The sequence below is a fragment of the Onychostoma macrolepis genome, chromosome 18 (assembly GCF_012432095.1).
Source record: "Onychostoma macrolepis isolate SWU-2019 chromosome 18, ASM1243209v1, whole genome shotgun sequence".
In the NCBI taxonomy this organism is placed as follows: Eukaryota; Metazoa; Chordata; class Actinopteri; order Cypriniformes; family Cyprinidae; genus Onychostoma; species Onychostoma macrolepis.
The window spans coordinates 26,210,725-26,232,223 of record NC_081172.1 but is presented as its reverse complement, the minus strand read 5'-3'; the positions used below and the strand labels follow the sequence as shown (position 1 = coordinate 26,232,223).

Genomic DNA, 21,499 nt, shown 5'->3' with positions numbered 1-21,499 from the left:
AATTGTTAAGTTTAGGAATGGGGTAGGGTTAATCTAAAATATGTCCATGCAGAGTAAGGCATTAATATGTGCTTTATAAGGACTAATAAACAACCAATATGCTAGCAATATTCATGCTAATAAGCAACTATTTAATAAATTGGTCCTTAAAATAAAGTGTAAACCTGATTCCTAACATCCAAAAGTTCCATGTTACTAGCATGTTTTTATTTTTTAAACCATAGTTCATTTGGACGTCTATCCTGCAGTTATCTTATCGTATTTCTTGGAAGTATACCATGGCTCTCATATGAGAATCATTCTGTGCCATTATAGTTTAGTTGTCTTGCTCAACAGAGATAGCTCTTCCAGTACTGAGCTTGAACCATTGACCTTTGTATTTTCCAGTCTTAAACCACTAAGCCACCTCACACACGTCCTCTTCAATGAAAGAGTGATTAAGAAAAGTTTTATTTCGTGGCTGCATAATGCTGCTCAGTCTTTTAGTTAATATGGAAATGTGGTTAATGAAAAACATAGTGGTTGTAATGTTACACAGTAAATGTTGGATGTCTGTGTGCCATAGCAGTGTAATAATGTAGCAGATTCTCTCAAAATAACATTGACCAATAGAGAGGAAAATACAATATTTGGATTACGGGGAAAAAAAAGGAATTTTGGCATTCTGGTAGGCACATATGTGGTGTGTAAGATTTGTTTTTATGTAATTTCCAGTAGCCTGTCATTTCAACATTATAGCTTCTGAGAACACATTAGAAATCACTTACATGAGTGGAAAAGCAGATCTAGAATTTCACCCATGGAAATATGCTTTTTTTCTCCAGTTCTAATTATGAATAGTCACAAGTATCCAAAAATTTGAGTACTTGGAAAGGACAGCAGTGATGAGTCATGAAAAACAAAAATTTTCATTCAACTTTAAAATATTTCACACCAGTCAAAATTTCATCCTTGAGTACTTGACTGAAATATATTTATGATTAATTTATTTCTTTGGCCATCAATTTCTCTGAAGATGTTGGCAGTAGGTCATTTTCACACCTCTTATAAATAAAATACAACCAAAAGCTAAAACTATTTTAGCCCAGCTGTTAATTCTATTTATACCATTCAATAATTGCTTAACCAGAGGACCTGTGGAGTGTGAGCATTTATTGAAATTTACTTAAAACCCATACAGAGTTAAAACTGTGTAATCAAGACTTGACATCTGATCTCAACAGCTATAAAACATGACACATTGTGCTGAGAGAAAGACCCTTCACGTCCCACAAGTCCACATTCTTTTCTTCTTTTGTCCAAACACTCATCTGCCAGTTTGCATGTCTTATCCTCAGTGAGTCACTTGTAATTACACTGTGACCATTCAGCCCTTAGCTTCCCCCATTTGAGGTGTTGTTGAGCTGGAGAACCAGGTGAACGGAGGGGAACAGAACATATTTGAGACGTTAAAGGAGAGAGAGTTTCAGACACATTAGTGGGCTTGACTCTACTTGTTAGTGTTCAAGGGCAGCTGTCTGCACAGCCTTATACAGACATTTCTTCAGCCATGCTCTGCAGTTTCCTGTTAACTCATTCATTCCTAGGAAACTGGCAATTTGTGGTTCTATAGTAGAGTGTCACATATATTTAAAGTAGAGACAGTCTGTTATGTTGTTTAAATTGCAGATAATTTCTAGAGAGCTGCGTACTTAAACTTTGCACAAAGCGGCTTACTTGAAAGCACAACTAAAACTTATATACTGATATTGATATACTGATTTGTCACTACTTTGTAGTGTATATAAAACGTGTGTTTGCCATGGGACTGTTTCCAAGACAAAGTCCAGCTTGTTTTTAAGTGATAACCAATAAAAACTCAGGATGAACAATAAATTGTCACCATAAAGGAAAGGCAATATTGGCAATTAAAACAGACAGAAACAATTAAACATCCAATATTTTATTTTATAATTTTTTTTATTTATTTATTATTATTTTTATTTTATTTTTTTTTTTTCTTGAATTATTTCTGCCTATTATAAGATTTTAATTGAAATGATTTGACATGGATTTAAATCTATCATCACCTCAAGCTTATAAATTAAAAATATAACTAAATGTCTTTGTGAGAATTTATGCAAAATGCAAATTATTGTGTGAAAGGATACAATGTAAAATGTACATTTTCTGTATGCCCGTTTTTGCCTTGGGTGAGAGGGTATAATGCTGTTCATATTGTGAATATATTAGATCTGTTGTTTAGTTACTGTCATGAACGCTTCATACAGTGTGCATTTGCTTGTTATCTGTCCATGAAGGCAATTGTTTTATGTACAGTATGTGTGTGTGCGTGCGTGCCTTTCTCTTCATTAATAATTCACTGCACACACTCAGTTTCGTCCCTAGTTCCAGCTCGGCCTTCCCATATTAAAAATGTATTTATTTCTCATAACAGTGTGGCTGATTCTAAGCCAAGCTCATCCTGATCTCCCTCCTCCTTCACTTATCCTCTGTTCTTTCTGTGATTGCTGTTATCCCGTCTTTCCTTCCATCTGGTTAACCTAAGCTCCCCTCCAATAGCAATCAACATCTGGGCACGAGGAGTGTGTGTGTGTGTGTGTGTGCACAAACCACTCGACAGGCCATAGAGTCAGTCCTTATTCGGCATTTCTTGAAGCAGGAAGTGGGCTGTGGCCTCTGTGTGATGTCACAAGAAGAGGAGATTGTATCACAGTTTGCAAAACATGAGGGAGAAAATATGGAAAACTTTTAAATATAAGTGACTTTGGTCACTTATGTCACAGGCCTTTTCATTTCAATTTTATATTTATAATACTGTTTGTTTTATGAATTTAATTAATTTTTTTTAACTTTTCAATGCCTTTTATGAATGCCTTTTATGATTTGAAAATCCATTTTACATATATTTAGTCATTTTAAAATGTATGAAAATATAAATAAATATATTTTAATATTTATTTTTAATAGATTTGTGTATTATATTTTTTATATTTTATTTGAAGCATTTAAAAAAAAAAAAAAAATGTTTTGTCCCTCTATTGTGGTGTCATTTCCCTCTCGAACAAGGTTTTGCCCCTGATAAGCTTTTATCAAATGTTAGTGTAGTTGACTACCATTTCAACACAACTGTCAGTGAAACACAAGAAAACAGAAACGTGTAAACAGAATACATTTTTTGAGTCATTTCCAACCGAGCTGTATTTTTGTCAAATTATGCAGTGAAACTAACAGATTTTAAGATTTTGTCCCAAAAATCCTAAATATTGAATTTCCACCACAAAATGCTATTAAACACAACACATAATATGAGATGATGAAAATAAAATAGTAGGAGCAAAATATTACAATAACAGATTTCTGTTGTGATGCATGTCCACTGTTGATAGAAGACAAATGAAATAATCTAATGAGAGCTTGAAAAGTGTATTAGGTTTATTCTCTGTTCACAGGACCTAAAGTGTCTGTAGTTTATGGAACCACTATAAACGTCTATTCATTGTCGTCTTTCTATCCACAGAAGACTCCAGAAATCTGCCTTTAGTTGAGTAATTGTGAGTGTAGGTCAAAGGATTTCATTTAATAAACATGGAAGAATGTGAACAAGGAGCCAGTGCAGCAGCAGCAGCATTTGAGTTTGAAGATGATTTGTTTGTGTCCAATCTATTTCTTAGAGACATTATAAACAGTCCAGGCACAAATGCGCCGCCACACGCGCACACCACAAACAAGATGATGTCAGTATGACATCACAGCCCTTGCTCGATGATATCCTTGTCCTTGTTTGTATATGTTTGTGAGAGACACATCCTGCTGGGGTTTTTTTCCATTCACTATCAGTGGAATTCTGATTCGTTTAGCCCAAAAATTAAAACTAACATTTTTTTCCCCCACAAACCTTTACTGGTTGACAGATATATCACCACGGTCGTTATTTAGCATTTTAGCATAATTGTTTTAGTAAATATTATGCCAAATAAATATTTAATTTCAGGAATTGTTATACATGTCTTATTTACTATGTTTGTCTCTCTAGTGCTGCTTGTGTGGTGGTCAAGAATGACCTTTTTATCTTGTAAAATGAATGTGCTAGGCTATATTTTAGTTTCATAATGTTTTATTTATGTTATATTTTGTAGTTTTAGAGGATTTTTATGATACAAAATATTTATGGAATATTTATGATCCATTTATTACCTGTTAACCAATTTTTGAGCATAGAATTGAAATTTGAAATAGAATTGAAATTAAGTTGAAATTTTCAAATTAAAGAGGACATAGGATGCCCATTTTCCACAAGTTGGTACGATTCTTTAGCATGAAATGTATGCAACATACTTTAGTTAAAATTAGGTCTGGGCGATATATCGAACACGATATTCATGCGCATCTCGTCAGTAAAGCCAGGTCCGTGATTAGCGCTAAATCTCCATCACCTGTTTTCAAATAGAGCGCCATTTAATACACAGAGCCGTAGTTCACTGACAAGCTACGCAATATCGCGTTCATTATCGCAGATGAATCGCCTTCGATAATGAACGCGATATTGTGTAGCTTGTCAGTGAACTATGGCTCTGTGTATTAAATGGCGCTCTATTTGAAAACAGGTGATGGAGATTTAGCGCTAATCACGGAACCGGCTTTACTGACGAGATGCGCATGAATATCGTGTTTGATATATCGCCCAGCCCTAGTTAAAATTCCTCAATGGTCTTGTAAAACAACGACCTATTTACCTATTAAAAAACCGCTCTGTTCTCAGCGACCCATTTCGGTGCATGTCTCTTTAAATGATAATGAGCTACTGCTCACCCCACCCCTCTCTTCCATGAAGACTCTACACGCAAGAAACCTAACAAATGTAAAAAAAAGAAATAATTTAATTAAACATTTAATCTGATGTCCCCTTTAAACTGTTGTAAACTGTGTGAAAATCAAAGCCTTATGGCAAAACATGTTATGTTTAAAATTTGAGGTTGATATATAGAACATTTCGGTAAGAGCTTTCAGTAAGATTTTGTTTGGGCACAGTACCAAATGTTTCCACTAAATGCAATTTGCTTCCCATTCATTTTTGACCATGAACAGTACTAGTGTGACTCCTTTTTTTTTTTTTTTTTTTTCTCAGGACAATTTAACCTATTTGAATTAGTTTCGTACTATTTTGATGATTCAAAATTCTAAAAAAAAAGGTGCTGCATTTTTCAGTAAATTAAATATTGTGTTGTGATATATAGGCCTGTACTGGCTTTATATATCAGTCATCGACCATCTTGCTCTCTAAGATATCTCCATCAGCCATCAAACAATCCAAACTCTACTCACCCTCATGTTGTCCGAAATTGTTATTCTGAAAGCGCCGCACATATACAACAGAATTTCCAGTCAAACAGTTCCTTTAAGAACCGGCTCTGTTTGTACATTTATGTGTGGTAATGTGATACATGGCCAATATGTTTCTAGAACCTGCTTTCTCTCCTGAGCATCGGAATGTTGAGCACTTCCTGTCTTTGTCTGCCCCCATTGTTGGTACTTGCTGGGCTTGTTTCGATCAGACAGACTTCTCCTCCTACCTCACACATTTCTTACCACACTTGTCCCTTTGTTCATTATATCTCAGACTCTCTTCCCCCTTTGTTTGTCATCCTTTTACCAGTATCCAATGCCTGTTTCTCTTTCTTTGCTTTTCTCTCCTATCTTGCAGCAGGTAATATTTATGCACTGTAAATATATTTAATGTCATCTCTCTCTTTCTTTTATTATGCACAGTGAGTCAAGTATCTGTCAGGCACGGGCCACTGTGATGATCTACAATGATGCCGATAAGAAGTGGGTCCCGGCAGGCACGGGTACCCAAGCTTTCAGCAGGGTCCAAATCTACCACAACCCCAGCAATAACGCCTTCAGAGTGGTGGGACGAAAGATGCAGACCGACCAGCAGGTAAACAAACTACAGTCAGCCAGATGTAGCGTGGGGTTGCAGACAAACAAACCATTTTTCTTTGAAGGTAACACTGCAGAGGGCTGACACATTCAGGGTAACTGGAAAAAAGGTCTTTTCAAACTTTGCCTCAAGCTCACACTTATAATAGTCTTCCAGAATAAATCCTTTTCACTTGCTAAAGACCAGCAGCACATACTGCAGTCTAATACTGTGTTTATTTTAATAATGTCAAAGGGGTGGTTCACCCAAAAACTTTTCAATAATTCATTTACTGACCCTCATGTCATTCCAGACCCATATTATTTTTCCCGTCAAGATTACAAAAAGAGAAATTTAGCAGAACGGCTACACTGCTTTTCCCATGTTACAAAACCGAGTGCATACTGGGGTGTCAAGCATCAAAGACCAAAAAAAAAAAAAAGATAAATGTACAAACATGTATATACAAGTGAGCCCATCAAAACCCTTGAACTGATATAATTCCACCAGAAGTGCATTTAATTAATTACAATTCCTATCCAGGATTTTCTGTTTTTCTTTACCTTCCGTCCAAGTCACTGAGCAGAAAAAAAAAAAAAAAAAGTAATAAATTTTTTTTAGAAATAAGAAAGTCGTGATATATACCTTTCAAAGGCAACACAGTGCAACAAAGTACATTTTTTTTCAAAAGAAATTAATACTTTTATTCAGAAAGGATACATTATTTAGATAAAAAAGTGTTCTTGTAATGTTACAAAAGATTTCTATTTGAAATAAATAAAAACATTTCATGAAAAAAGCAGCACAAATGTTTTCAACATTTATAATAATTTGTTTTATATTATGATATAAATAATAATAACAAAAATTGCTCTAACTGGCAGAATATAATTTCTGAGTTTACAGTCCATCCATCACCTGCATCCCTCTATCTTCAGTTCCCTGTTCCCCTCCCAGCACTGTCGCCCTCTATACGCACAGACACGAATGCTCCCCAGAGATGACTACTAAAGTAGATGTTGTTTCCTGTAAGATAGCCAAACCATTTCCTGTGCCAGTTAGGCCCTCCTCCCCCATTCCCATGACTCTACCTCTCCACACTCCATCTGTCTGATCCACAAACTCAGTTCTCTTTGTCTGAATGACTCAGTGAATTTTTTTTCTCTTTCTGTACAGCTCTCTCTGTGCAGTGTCTGCTATTCTGTTCTGTATTTTTGATGGCAGTGCTTCTTTGTTGCTGTCATGTTGAACTTTTTTGGACATTTTCTTCTTCTCTCTCTTCCCTTTCTCTCCTCCGCTCTACTTTGTGGAATTCATGATTGTAATACAGAGAAATGAGGTGTCAGCACATTCACTAAAGGCGAACGCTCACACACTCACTCATGCGTTCTGCGGAGGTGGAGCCACCTCCTGGATGATCTGTAAAACAAACTTTTATTTCTGTTGCAATATGCAAAAAGTTTACAAATCTGTTTGAGCTTTGGGATTGAAGCTTAAGGGTGGGTAGGAGAAAGACTTTTGGCACATTCAAATATATGTAGAGATGTTCCGATACCCTTTTTCCCTTCCCGATACCGATTCCGATACCTAGGCTCAGGGTATCGGCCGATACCGAGTACTGATCCGATACTGTGTATCTGGTTATACAGCTATACTTACTAGCCCTGTATGAATTGATACAATTATTTTATGGTGCGCTTCACCATAGATAGATAGTCTGGCAAGTAAACAAAAATATAATATATAATGTTTGGAAAAAAAGTACACTCTTAACATCAGTCAGTCAAGCATTATAAATATATTATGATAATCAAGTATTATTGATAGAACTTTAGCAATTAGAATTAAAACTTGGTAACCATGTATGAATGCATATTAGTCATTTTAACTGAACTTAGGACTGGTGGTGGTGCTTTTTTGGTCATTCAGTGTTTCTGTAAAATGGGGAAAAACTATCAATAATACTGATAAGATAATAATAATCATACAATGAATTCTACTAAGAACAATATAAACGCACTAAGGAGTAACAAGCTGCTGGATTCATGAATATTAATCACGTTGTCTGCATTGGCTCGAACTGAATTGCTGAAATCAAAACAGGGATGATAATAGGTGAGTGCCAGCCAATGGGATTGTCGTTTGCGCATTAGCTCCGCCTACTACCGGAGAACCCGGCAGTTAAGCTGAAGAATTCCAAAGGAACTCCGTTATTTTGACAGAAAAATACAACAAAGAATATAGTTTACATACCATTCGGAATTGACGCGCTACATATAAAAGACTCTCTCTCTCTCTCTCTGCGTGTGAGAAAAAAAAGCAAAGTGACGGCGAGTTGTCTGCTTCACACTAGAGCTTGGTGCGTCAAATACAGGTGCGCTGCGCATTCATTCAGATGATCTGAAAAATAGATCGCTTGACGGAGAGCGAAACTCTGAAGCGCACAGTCAGAGTGTTCAGCAAGTTACAATATATCTGTGATAAAATCATACATAGCCTTCAACTCACACACTGGCGAGTAAAATCTGATTATTTATCAGCCAGTGGCTAATATTAGACATCATTTAGTCGCCCAGGGTGAAGATTATGCAAGTGATTTACTGGCAGTGTGCTAGCACGTTTGTACTTCTTCTTCGCTGCTCTAAATAGTGGTTACTTGTGGCAACACAGCACAGCTTCCTGTGTTTGCATTCTGAGCAGCGAAGAAGAATTGATTTCCTATTTGCAGCATTAAGCAAAGCTAGCGCGCATAACTATAGGTCCTTTAAGAAAATGGTATCGGATCGGTACATGGGTCCAAGTACTCGCCGATACCGATGCCAGAATTTTTTGTGGTATCGGTGGAATTTCCGATACTAGTATCGGAATCGGAACAACCCTAAATATATGTTAATATAAGTGTGTGCCAAGTTCTTAGATGAGTTGTTCTATGATTGATTTAAAATATGTAAATAATTGTAAATAATCACATATTTGCTGAGAAAATCACCATGATGTAGATCATTTAATACATTATTTATGATGGCAGAGCAAATTCTTAAATAGAAAAGTGAATTTAAAGATAAATATTGTTTATATATTTCATATGGCTGAACATATGTTTGCCACTGACCTGTTTACACTTATATCTTCAATTTTTTTTAATGAACCTTGAGAAACTTGCATTTTTATATCTTTCAGTTGCACTTTTGAACACAAGAATGCATCTTGAATTTGACATTTTTCAAACCTTGTATTCTTAAAATATAATTACTACTTTGTAAGCAAGCAAGTAAATACATCCCAGCAGCTAATTATATTATTGCCATAAAAAGCCCCACAAAAGATAAAGTAAATAAATCCATAAACTAAAAATATATTCATCTCAAGAGGTGTATTAAAGTATTAGTCTCTATGTATTGCATTTTTAAAAATAAATAATATTAAAGTGCCCCTATTATGGGCAATGAAAGGTTCATGTTTTGGAAGTCCCCAACAACAGGTTGACATGCTGCTTTGTGTACAGCGTTACCGGGGAAACCGCTATTCTTACCACTCCAAAAGCTGCACCTAGTGGCAAAGAATGAATTTGCATTTTCATTCAGACCAACACGAAAAGACCAACAAGTGGGTGGGCAATATGCTAATGTTTCAGTGTCACAGTGCTTGGGATTCGTTTTAAAAACGACTCGTTTCAATGATTCGGAGTCGACTCTTTCTTTTGAGAGACAATAACTTTATACACGGTGCACTTTCAGATTTCAAACATTGCAGGATGTTTTCATTCACTTAGAGCTGTGTTACACACTGCATGAAAGGTCATTTTCAAAAATCCATAATAGGGGCACTTTCCCTGCTGAAAAAACAATAGAACCCTGCCCAAAACACAATAGAAAATGTAATGGTTTTAATGGTTATAATGGGAATTGTATTGGTTTTAATGGAAATTATAATGGTGTCTACTGGTATGTAATGGATTCTACTGGTGGGATGTTAAATCATATTGGAAAAATGCCAAAAAAACACTACAAAAAGGAATTTTGTAATGGTTTTACTGGAAAAAGCTAATGGTTTATAATGGTGTTTTAATGGAAACCATTGGACTTTCTGTGATGGTTTCTATTGGGCTTCTATTGTTTTTGTTTTTTTTTGTTTTTTTTAGCAGGGTAATACATCTGGACACCAAAATGAGTGTCAAAAAGAATAATTAACTTCTCAAATTAACTATAGCAGAAAAGAGAAACTGCACTTGTGTATTTGTGTGTTTTTTGACTTACATTTTGACATTTGTGTCTTCTCCTGTACAGGTTGTGATAAACTGTCCAATTGTAAAGGGATTAAAATATAATCAGGCCACACCAAACTTTCATCAGTGGCGGGACGCTCGGCAGGTGTGGGGACTAAATTTTGGCACCAAGGAAGATGCAGTGCTGTTCGCCAACGGCATGATGCATGCGCTCGACGTACTCAGCTCCTTGCCTGATGGAGGTAATGAACATGTGCATTTTCACACCATTGTTACAGAGCACATGTTTTAAAGGGGTAGTTCACCCAAAAATTTAAATTCTGTCATTAATTACTCGCCCTCATGTCGTTCCAAACCTGTTCATTCATCATCTTAACACAAATTATTATTATTATTATTATTATTTTTTTTTATAAAATCTGCATAGACAGCAATGCAAATACCACGTTCAAGGTCCAGAAAAGTAGTAAGGACATCAGTGGTTCAACTGTAATTTTATGACACTGCAAGAATACTTTTTTTGCGCAAAAAAAAGTAAAGACTCATAGCTTCATAAAATTAAGGTTAAGGTCCTTACTACCTTTCTGGGCCTTTAACGTGGTAGTTGTGTTGCTGTCTATGCAAGGTCAGAAAGCTCTTGGACTTCATCAAAAATATCTTCATTTGTGTTCTGAAGATGAATGGTCTTACGGGTTTGGAACGACATGAGGCTGAGTAATTGATGATAGTATAATGGAAAAAAAAAATCAATGCAACCTTTTACAACTGCATTGTCTTTAGGTTTCCCCACACGACCTTTGTCCAATGGACCATCCCCAGAAGAGCTGGAACAACAGAGAAGGTACAAACCAGAGATTATTTGTAGTGGTGTATGTAACACAAAGGTTTTATGTGAAGTAAAGTTTTTAAGTGAAGTTCCTGTTGCATCGTGTGAATTGCCTGAAGTCATGGTTTCCCTGGTCAGTCTTTGACCTCATTTACAGATGCGCACACACATACACACAAGCACACACTCTCAAGGGATTACTGGTATTAACGCTCAAGTATTTAGCTTTCTGTGAGCCCCTGAAGTGATGGGGCAGAAGTCTGGGTCAGGCCTTCTGACACTTAAATCCCCTTCTTCCCTGCCTCATTCTCCTCTTCTTGCAGTCTTGCAGGCAAAAAAAAGAAAAAAGAAACACTGGTGTCTTTTCAAACTTAAAATCTTATTTTTATTGTATTTTTGTACTTTTTTGGCAGCTTAATAATAAAGCAGATATTTATTTAAATAATTGCATTGCTCACATAGCTAATCACTATGTCACAGCTCTGATTTAAATCAAATTCGAATTTAAATTGTTTATGGTCATACTTTTAAAACTACAGCACAGCTGTGGTAGGTTACTATAGTTTAATTTGATTGGTTGAAAGAGTTCTTCTGGCAAAAGTTTGCTACCTAAAAGTAAGTTCACATCTACTGGTCACATTTTTTGGGAGCGAAATCCAGTCATTTAAATAGGAATCACGTAATCTTGAATTACGCATGAGGGTGAAGGATTTCCCCACACAGATCGTAACCAGTTCAAGTTGGTCACGTGACTTTGCCACATTGACCAACAGAAAACTGAGTGGTTTGAAAGCGAATTCTGTGCGAGCTTTGCTACATACATCACTTAATTACAGCACTTTTGATAATAAAGAATGGACTTTTTGGCAATTAAATTTTGGCAAAAATGTGACCATACCTTAACTATTGGTTTAAAACAAGCTGCAAAAGTTATGGCACTGCTGAAAATTAGTGTGCCACTAATAGCATAAAAATGCCCTTGCAATATTATTAATGCAATTTCATGCTTCTGCACATGAATGCATTCAGTACGAGTAGGAACATAATTACTTACCTTGGGCACCTTATATCCCTGACAATTTTAAAGCGACAGCTGAAAGCTCATCTTTTTCGACACTGCTTGACCTCATCCTAAATTTAAAAAAAAAAAAAAAAAACGTCTTTCTCTTTATTTATTCCTTCCCTTTTTTGCTTGTACTTATTTGAACAATGCCTGAAACTTGGTATTACGAGCACTTCCTGTGTCTGTTTGCCTCTTTAAGAAGAAACGCTTTATGTATTCCCCAATTTTAAGTCGCTTTGTATAAAAGCGTCTGCAAAATGACTAAATGTAATTTAATTTACCATCTGTTTATTACCATTAATTACATTTTTTCTTCTATAAGAAAATATCCCTGGCAAGCAGTGGAAAACTGAAATTATTTTCCAAATCTCTGGAATGAGACTGTAATTCCAGAACATGCTGCACTCGTCTCTCTCTCTCTCTCTCTCTCTCTGTCTCTCTCTCTGCCTGTCTAGTTGTTTTGGTTACCTTGATAAAGACTTTACATGGAGCTGGTTGACTCATGTCTTGACTTGACTTGACTGAAATGTTTTGAATGGCTCTCAGAGAGGCTTGACTTAACATGAAACTTGACATTGCAGTCTTGTAAGTGTTGCTACAGAGAGTATTCATTAAATGTTTTTCTGTTTACATGCATGTTTCAATTTTGAAGTCATGTTTTATGTATACTGATCATTTGAGGGGTCTCAGAGTGATTTTAAAAATATATAAACCCACCAAATAATCGCCATCTCATCCCACATCTACTGGAAACTTAAGTTAAGTGACAAAGACTAGGGTCACTCCTATTGAATTTACTGATTCAAGAGTAAACTCAAGATTCAAGAAGCCTGTGTGAGCTCATTTTATATGACAACAATTAATAATTTTTTAAATGTCCATGTATACGTCCATTTAACTTTTTTGACCTTGTAATTTTTAATAAGAATGTCATAAATGGATCAGACTTTTGTAGTCCATTTAACCCTCCTATTATTTTATGAACTTATTTACTTGAAGTAACACCTTAATTTTTCAGTAATATATCAACAAATTTCAAGTTTATAATTCTTTGATGTTGGTCACATGACATGCAGGTAAACAAAATATTTAGTGTTTTATTTATATTTTATTTTACAATTTGTGTTTTTTTTTTTTTTTAAATTAATTATTACCTTGTCAACTCACAAATCTCATTTCAAATTGCAACGTCAAAATAATTGCAATGCCTTAATGTCTTTTACTGCAGATTGGAACTACAGAGGATGGAGCAGCTAGAGCGAGAGAGACAAGAGAGAGAGCGACAGGAAAGAGAACGGCAAGCAGCTCCAGGTCAGTAGAAAGTGTTTAACCTCAACAAACAACATTTTTTGTAGTTGGATTATGAGATCATTGCTGTCTTCTACAAGTAGAGACCAACCACAATGTTCTTTTGATGCAAATTGTTTAAGGATCTGATAACCAAAAGGCAGATTTGTTCACTGCTCAGAATTTTTACAGAAGATTTTAAATTCCTATGAAAGAAGTGAATCTTTTTTTTTTTTGTAATTTACAATCACATCTAATTATTTGTGGTAATGCAAAAAATATTGGTTAAACCAATTTCTACCTTTGTTTCTGAGGTAACTATTTTAATAACTTAATTTTTCTGTTTTGAAAATTGTGCTTTTGTTCTATAGTAGTCATCCCCCCTGCACCACCTTTGGCCCCTGGAGGTCCTCCGGCTCCCCCTGGACCTCCACCTCCTCCTGGGCCCCCTCCGTCTGGACCTCCCCCACCACCTGGACCTCCTCCCTTAGGAGGAGGAGCTCCACCTCCGCCTGCTCCTCCTCTGCCCTTTTCTGGAGGAGGTGGAGGCGAGGAAGGAGGACTAGGTGGCGGTGGTCTTGCTGCTGCCCTGGCAGGTGCCAAACTCCGCAAAGTGCCCAAGGTGAGACAATAAGTGACAAGAGAATCACAATGAGAGAATATCCAGTTGTCAAAGCAACGAGTCACTTCCTGGTAACATTATTTACGGTCTTGGTGACATCACCTGAAAATGAATTTCCTTTTTAGAGGCAGGGCAAGTTATTACATTTTGATGACACATTTTTAAATTTGGAATAACGTTTCCTTATGAATCATCGGAAAAACAGAATGTGTTTTAAGTAAGAAATATGATAAAGTCAGTATTTCATGTCAGAGAATGAATTAAACTTGAATGAACTTGTAAACTAAACGTTTACAATTTTTTAACATTTATTATTAAATACTTAGTACTTACATACAATTATGTAAAACAAAAAAATACAGGCAATGAAATCCATTCACAAAGATGAAATTTCATATAAATGTACCGATTTAGCTTGATCAGTAGTTAAAATGTGTAGCCTGTTCTCCCATGGTGTTTTGCACACGTTCCTTCCTGGCTGCTGTTATTGACTCGGTGCTTCCTCCTGCAGGATGATGTTGGTAGTGGCGGAGGTGGCAGCAGTGCTGCGGCCAGTGTGGCGGCAGCTCCTAAAGCTCCAGACAGCAGCCGCAGCAGTGTGTCTGTGCCCAGCGGAGGAGGAGGCCTGATGGGAGAGATGAGCGCAATCCTAGCACGGCGGTCAGTAGAAAAAAATCCAAAACCATGCTGTAAATGTGTACACAGAGCACTGGAACTTGTCTCAATTTAAAGGAATCAGTTACCAAAATAAAATAAAAAAAGGCAGGAACGGAGCAGTCAAACTAAAATATTCAAAGATAATCAACCTCCGCTGCCCTACTGTTGGAGAAACATGAAGGTCAACTTGGATCACGTGTGCCTTGATAACCAAACACATTATAGCTTTTGACATGATTGAGTTGCAGTCAGACTTGTATGTAAAATTGCTGTTTGCAGATACCGCTAAAAGAACAAGAAACGACGTAAACAATCCTACCTGTTGCAAAGTTGTCAGTGATACTCTTACAAAACTATTTTTTTTCCATTGTGAAGTCTTAAATCAAATTGAAGGTTTAATGGCAAACCTGTTGAAGAATAGGCGAAAGCCTGTCGGTTCATTATGTGATAAGCTGTTTCCTCACGAAAGCAGTTTATTCAGCCTACTGAAGTCTTTCCTCCATTTGACATCCATAAAAAAAGAGAAGAAAAGTTTTCTCTGCAGTTTAATGCTTTCCCCGGATTTCAATTCAGATTTCTTTTCATTGCCACCGCAACTCCTTGTAAATCCTACAAGTAGGTGCATAAGAATAAACAGCAGATTAAAAAAAATATATGGATTCTGGATACTGCAGAATAAGGCGTACAGTACAAATAAACCAGCTCATAAGAGTTGTTTGAATTAGGCTGAATTCATCACACTTTGTGTTTGGTTCAGTAAAAAGAACCGGACTGATTCATTTGAGAGTGGTTGCGCTTTGTTGCGTCACTACGGAGTAGTAGTTGGATGTTCAAGAACTGAAAGTCATTTGGTTTGGATAGTTTTTCATTTAAAGGTGGAACCGGTTCTAAATGAGAATGATTCTCAGTTTCTAACCCTAGATCTGAAATAATTTCACATGCAGATACTAAGTGCACATACTAAGTGGATTAGATTATTGTAATTTTAATCTTGTAAATTGGTTTGGAAATTTCCCCGTGTTCTCTGTTCAACCTGAAAGAAGATATACTTGTATGACTAAAAAATAACAGCCTGAGGTGTTACCAAGATAGCTGTTGATCGAACAACTTCGTAATAACCTTTTAATGTCAAGGCTTTAATAGCAGCGATGTATAGCACTTACATGAATTCCTCCTTAAATTAATTCCTCATTACAAAAATATTTGTTACTTGAGCTGTGAAGAAGTGTGACTTGGGGGATGAAAATCTAGTTCTGCATTACTGACATAATTCCTGTAACTACACGTGCATAACTCTATACTATAGTGTTTTATAACTTCCTGGATTATATGTTTGCATATGTTGCATGCTTGTGAATCACTCTGTCCTAGATTAAATTGCCAAATGTGTGCCACAGTAAAGGGATAGTTAACCCAATAATGAAAATTCTTACTGATCTTCATGTTTTTCCAAACCCATAAAACTTTTACTCATCTTTCAGACACATTTAAATACTTCAATGAAATTTTTAGCCTACGATTGAAAGTCCATTCCACTAAAAGATATACATATAAGTCTTCTGAAGAGACACGGCCTCTTTATAAAAGGAAAATATTTAATTTAGGCTTTTGTTCACATATAAACATTGATGAATAAATAAGTAGATCACATCAAAAATGGTAAACAAAATTTCAAAAGTGCTTGTACGTTTTCATGACTCTTGAGAATGAACAACTTTCACTAGTTGTTGCAGAAGCTCAGATGTACTTGCGTAATGTGAGAACAAACCTCATTGGCTCTTGCGCATCAAGCAAGCACATTTAAGCTCATATTTACCATATTTGATGAGCTCTATATATGTGGACTATATATTAATCCATCAGTGTTTGGGTGTAATGAACTTTCAGTGGAGGGACACAATTATTATTATTTATTTAACTGACGTCATGCTACTGATACTGTTTTCGATTTTGAGTAGTAAATAACCAGTGATATTCCATGAACTCTTTGGTTTTTGTGTAGAAATGTGCTGTAAATGACTGATGTTTTTAGAAATTACTGTTGTCATTGTGTCTGTTGATACAGGAGAAAAGCAGCAGATAAAGGGGAGAAGGCACCCCCCAAAGCAGAGGAGCCCAGTAATGTATGAACACCTTCAATCTTTTAAGGCTCATTATGGATTAGTGCTGTCAAACGTTCAATCCAAAATAAAAGTTTTTGTTTACATAATGTATGTGTGTGTGTGTACTGTGTATATATAAATACATACACACACACAGTATATATTTTGAAAATATTTACATGTGTATATATTTGTATTCATATAATTTGTTATATATAAATATATTGAATATATGAACAACATATTTTTAAAATATATACCTGTACATATACACAGTGTACACGCATATATTATGTAAACAAATATTTTTATTTAATCTGACAGCACTATTATGGATAACTGTGTCAATTCCACAAACAAAGTATTTGTGTGTTTTTTTTTTTTTTTTTTTTCCCCAAAGCAGTGCAAAAACAACCCTGCAGCCAATTCTAAAGATTTCATTATATCAATTGATCGCTGTGCTGATTACCTACATAACGCTAAAACAAATTCCAACCTAATACTTAACCTTAGTGTAGCGTTGATTGATAGGATTATTGTGACTGGAATTATCTAAGATTTTTTTGAAAGTCTAAAAGCACTGAAATTGGCTGCGGGGTGGTATTTGTTTGTGGGGAAAATCCTGCAAAAATTTCCTGTAACATTCCTGTATATCCTGTAACTTTCCTGTAAATCGACCATTTAAAGTGCATGCAAAAGTTATTTAAAGACGTTATCTATAGACTTGAGATGGAATATAGCCTCTATTACTGTATTAATGTAAGTAGTACTAAAATTGAGTTAGACTTGAAAAGCCAGCACTAATACTGAACGCTGAGGAAACACTTTCATTCTCCTCTTGGTCTGTTTCTTTTCCTTTGCCTGATGATCTTCAGGATGATTCCGACATTCAAGGTCCAGGCGGTAAGAACACAATGCATTTGTGATCGATATTTGTGACATTTAGATATTTATTGAATGTTTTCTCATTATCTGTGATTTTTCATTAACAGAATTTAGGAGACCATGGGAAAAATCGGCCACTATGCCCAGGTAAACATTCATTTACAGACACTAGATGCTTATTAGTTATACATAGAACTGAAAACTTTGTTTGTATCAAGTACCAGCACTGTCTCCCATAGTCTGATGTCTGAAGAACTCCAGCTGTTGAGTGTGACTGTCCATAGGGCCCTGTAGTTTAAATTTAAAGTGAAGTGTATATATACAGTACATGTCTCAAACAGGACTAACTCAGCACCCAGAGGTCTGGAGTCACCCTCTTCCTCTATCCCATTTACCAGGTATTTTTACTATAGTATGCTCTCATGCGGTTATGGACTAACACTGCTGGCGCCCCCTGGGTTCCCCTGCTTTCACACACACATTTACCTAAACATGCGATATAGTAGTAAACCACTCAAGTCCATGGATTACACTGATTTCACATAGTTTAAAGCTTTTTAACATAGCGCTTTGCATCATGGCCAAGAACACCCTTTTAATCTTGAGGCTCCATTTATCACAAGAACAGTAAAAAATAAAATCTTGTGAAACATTACTATGGTTTTCTATTTCAAAATATTTAATATGCAATTTAAAATGTAATTTAACTTTTAGCAGCCGTTCCTCCAGTCTTCAGTGCATCATGATCCTTCAGGAATTACTCTGGTGTACTGATTTGGTGCTTAAGAAGCATTATTAATCATATTTTTATAATGTTGCTGTGCTGCTTAATATTTTTATTTCAACTGTGATGCATTTTTTCAGCGTTCTTTAAATAGAATGCTCAAAAGAACCATATTTATTTGAAATAGAAATGTTTTGTAAATGTCTTTACCGTCACTTGATCAATTTGCATCCTTGCTTAATAAAAACGTTATATAAACATTATAAAACATCTATATAACCCATGGTCTGTAGGCTACCATGGTCTTTCTGAATACTTGATTCTGATTGGCTGGAAGGTGTGCATTAAAAGCATGAAATTACAGTTCTGTACTGAAGCGCACACACAGAAACATTCAGGAGCACAGAAACTTGTCAAAACTGCCCTGTGACTTTTATTAATAAAATACCATCGATTTTTTTTTTAAAGTAATAAAACTGTTGGTTTGAGTCCCTGGTAATGGTGCCATGTAGGACAGCGACTGTGCTCTCAGCCAAAACAGTGGTGTGATTCTGTACAGGATTTAGACAATCTTTACTACAGGGGGGTGTCGAGTGAACCTATGAAAGGAAAATGTTACTTTATGGGGCACTTTTATCTTTGAGGACATTCAACAAATTAGTCAGATCATCAGCAAGTTTATCACCAGTGTAGGGATAGATTATAAATATAGTATACACGTATAGAAGTATACAAGTATAGGTACTGTTCTTAACTTGACCCATCATGTGACTGGAGTGGATCTAAGTTTCTGAGCTTGTTTGGCTTCAATTTGTGGGCTTTGGAAAACTCTTCAGTTTCTGTAGTGTCTGTAGATCTCAGTCTTACATGCTTTTTTTCAACAGTATTACATGCTTTGTTTGAGGGTTCTTGCAGTTGCCTTCAGGCTTGGATTTATTTTATTGATTCTGCTGCTGTGCTCTTTTCATCCACTGGGGGCTCTCTGTTACTGACTATATTTCTTTTGTTCCTAAATCTGTGTAGGAGCCCATATCGAAGCTGTCTCCACATCCATGACTTTTTGTCCAAATTCAGATATTAACCCTCCTAAGTAGTGTGCAAGATTAGAATTGGCACCCAAAATTGTTCTTTAAAATATGAAGTTAGAGGTGCACAGACGATGGGCATTTTTTAAAATGTATATCCTTGTAAATTTGTCCAGCTGAAATTGCATACATGCCCTTGCCCATTGAAAGAGGAATTTCTGCTTTTTCAGATAAAGGAAATGCATAAATATAGAAATGAACTGCGCTCATAGCAGCCTTTTTTTGCGATGGCATTCCAGTTGAAGGCATGGAAGTGGATGAGACTTTGATGTTGGTCTTTCCTTTGAATAACTCAGTCTCTTTGGAATTCTTTAGTCTGGCTTATTGCATTTTGGGATGGTGTACAGACCATTGCTTTTGCCTTCTCTTTTTGTTCTTATTTTTCTTTCTCTGTTTCTTTTTAATAAATACTTGTCTTCCTGTATTTTCAGGATGAAACCCAGTAGCCAATCAGCAGAGCCTGAGAGTGGAGAAGGAGAGTCAGAGATGGAACGAATTAAACAGGTCAGAACTGAAGTCGATAAACGAATAGCTAACCATACAGGTCAAAAGTGCCAGTGCTTTGACAATATACATATATATTACTGTTCAGTATCGTTTATTTCTTCTAAAAAAACAACAACAACCCTATAGATATTACAAAGATTTATCATCATGTGAACTCAAATTTTTTTAATACGTGTCCATCTGATGTTTAGGAATTGCTAGAGGAGGTGAGAAAAGAGCTTCAGAAAGTTAAGAATGAAATTATTGGAGGTGAGAAAATCAATTTTTCCTCTGCATTTCTCTTCCTTTTTCAAATGATTATTTGCTGTATTCATTTATTCCTGTGTGTTCTTTCACAGCCTTTATTCAGGAGTTACAGAAACGAGGATCTACATAGTCCCACAGAAATTGATGGGAAGGGATCACTCGGTCCTGAGAACCCAGGGAAACAAACGCATACATACATACATACACACACACACACACACACACACACACACACAAGCGCCCAGGGACTTAACCCTTAATCATTACCATTCAGCCCAAGATGAGCTTTATTCTACCTTTACCTGCCACTGTCTTCTTTCACATTCATCCATTTCCTTTCTCTCCACGTTTAGTTTTACATATTTTGTTTTCCACTTAATGTTTTACATACCGTACACATCGTCACCCTCACGCTTGATTCCTGTAATACACAGTGCAGAAATCCTCACCCATAAACTCAATACTTGCCTAAAGTTATTGTATTCAGGGAATATAGCATATCAACTATCCCAGTGACTGTAACGGCCATATACAGACCCGCAGAGCTATGATGCAACAATGAGGAGGCATAAACAAGACGGATATTGGAGAAAAAGACCTGCAGTACACACACTATCTACCACACACACACACCTCATGACCGGACCGTCATGTCAGGTCCCGCTCTTGTGCTTTTAGTTGGGAGATTTTCACATCAAACCTTGTTTAGGGAAAACAAAAGCATATTTTTCACTTTAACTTGAAGCTCAGAGCTTTGTTTCATGTGTGTGGATGCATGTTTGTGTTTATGGACGTATGGCTGCACTTGCCTCTGTTTATCAGTGCCATCTTGTACGCGGCCACCTGACCGCCACTATCCGGTGGTGCGAAACAACTGTTGTCATAGCTTCAGCCCTCATTTGAGATGTTTTTAAACTTTGTGTTGAGATATGAAATAATATGGCCATGATCATTTTTGTCTGTTGGCCATGCCAAACTGCCTTGGAAAATGCATATAAATATAAATATATATAAGGTATATATATTTGTTTTGAGGGAAAAAGATAGAAAACTTGAGATAATGTTTCTATTTTAATTGAAATGATTGGTGAATGGGGACTTATTGTGATTTATAATGTTTTCTTTTCAGAGATTATTTTCGGATTTCTGTTAAACTTGTTTCCTTTTTTTTTTTCTATAGAATATAGGCTTTTTACACTGAAATATATAAAGAAAAATTGCGTAGAGACACTGGATTAGATGCCTTTATAGTCAAATACAGCTGCTTCTTCTACTGCACTTGTGTCTGCCTGTTTTTTATTTTTTATTTTTTATCATCATGCAACTACATATGACAAGAAAAACACA

At 36.0% G+C, this 21,499-nt stretch overlaps 1 protein-coding gene across 4 annotated transcripts in view; it reads left to right on the top strand.

Moving 5' to 3' along the window:
• vaspb (vasodilator stimulated phosphoprotein b) overlaps window positions 1-21,430 on the top strand; it is a 40,185-nt gene extending 18,755 nt beyond the window's left edge. Inside the window, exons 2-14 of one of the 4 annotated variants that reach the window (XM_058751390.1) lie at window positions 5,770-5,941; window positions 10,210-10,390; window positions 10,929-10,989; window positions 13,266-13,348; window positions 13,696-13,946; window positions 14,458-14,606; window positions 16,669-16,726; window positions 17,581-17,608; window positions 17,698-17,737; window positions 17,932-17,988; window positions 19,831-19,903; window positions 20,098-20,155; window positions 20,245-21,430. In XM_058751390.1, the coding sequence (XP_058607373.1) occupies window positions 5,770-5,941; window positions 10,210-10,390; window positions 10,929-10,989; window positions 13,266-13,348; window positions 13,696-13,946; window positions 14,458-14,606; window positions 16,669-16,726; window positions 17,581-17,608; window positions 17,698-17,737; window positions 17,932-17,988; window positions 19,831-19,903; window positions 20,098-20,155; window positions 20,245-20,282 (1,249 nt within the window). In that variant the 3' untranslated portion in view covers window positions 20,283-21,430. Of the gene's footprint in view, window positions 1-5,761; window positions 5,942-10,209; window positions 10,391-10,928; window positions 10,990-13,265; window positions 13,349-13,695; window positions 13,947-14,457; window positions 14,607-16,668; window positions 16,727-17,580; window positions 17,609-17,697; window positions 17,738-17,931; window positions 17,989-19,830; window positions 19,904-20,097; window positions 20,156-20,244 lie in introns of those variants that run through there. The other 3 variants (XM_058751391.1, XM_058751389.1, XM_058751393.1) reach the window with 3 other exon arrangements.
• Window positions 21,431-21,499: the final 69 nt, after the last annotated feature.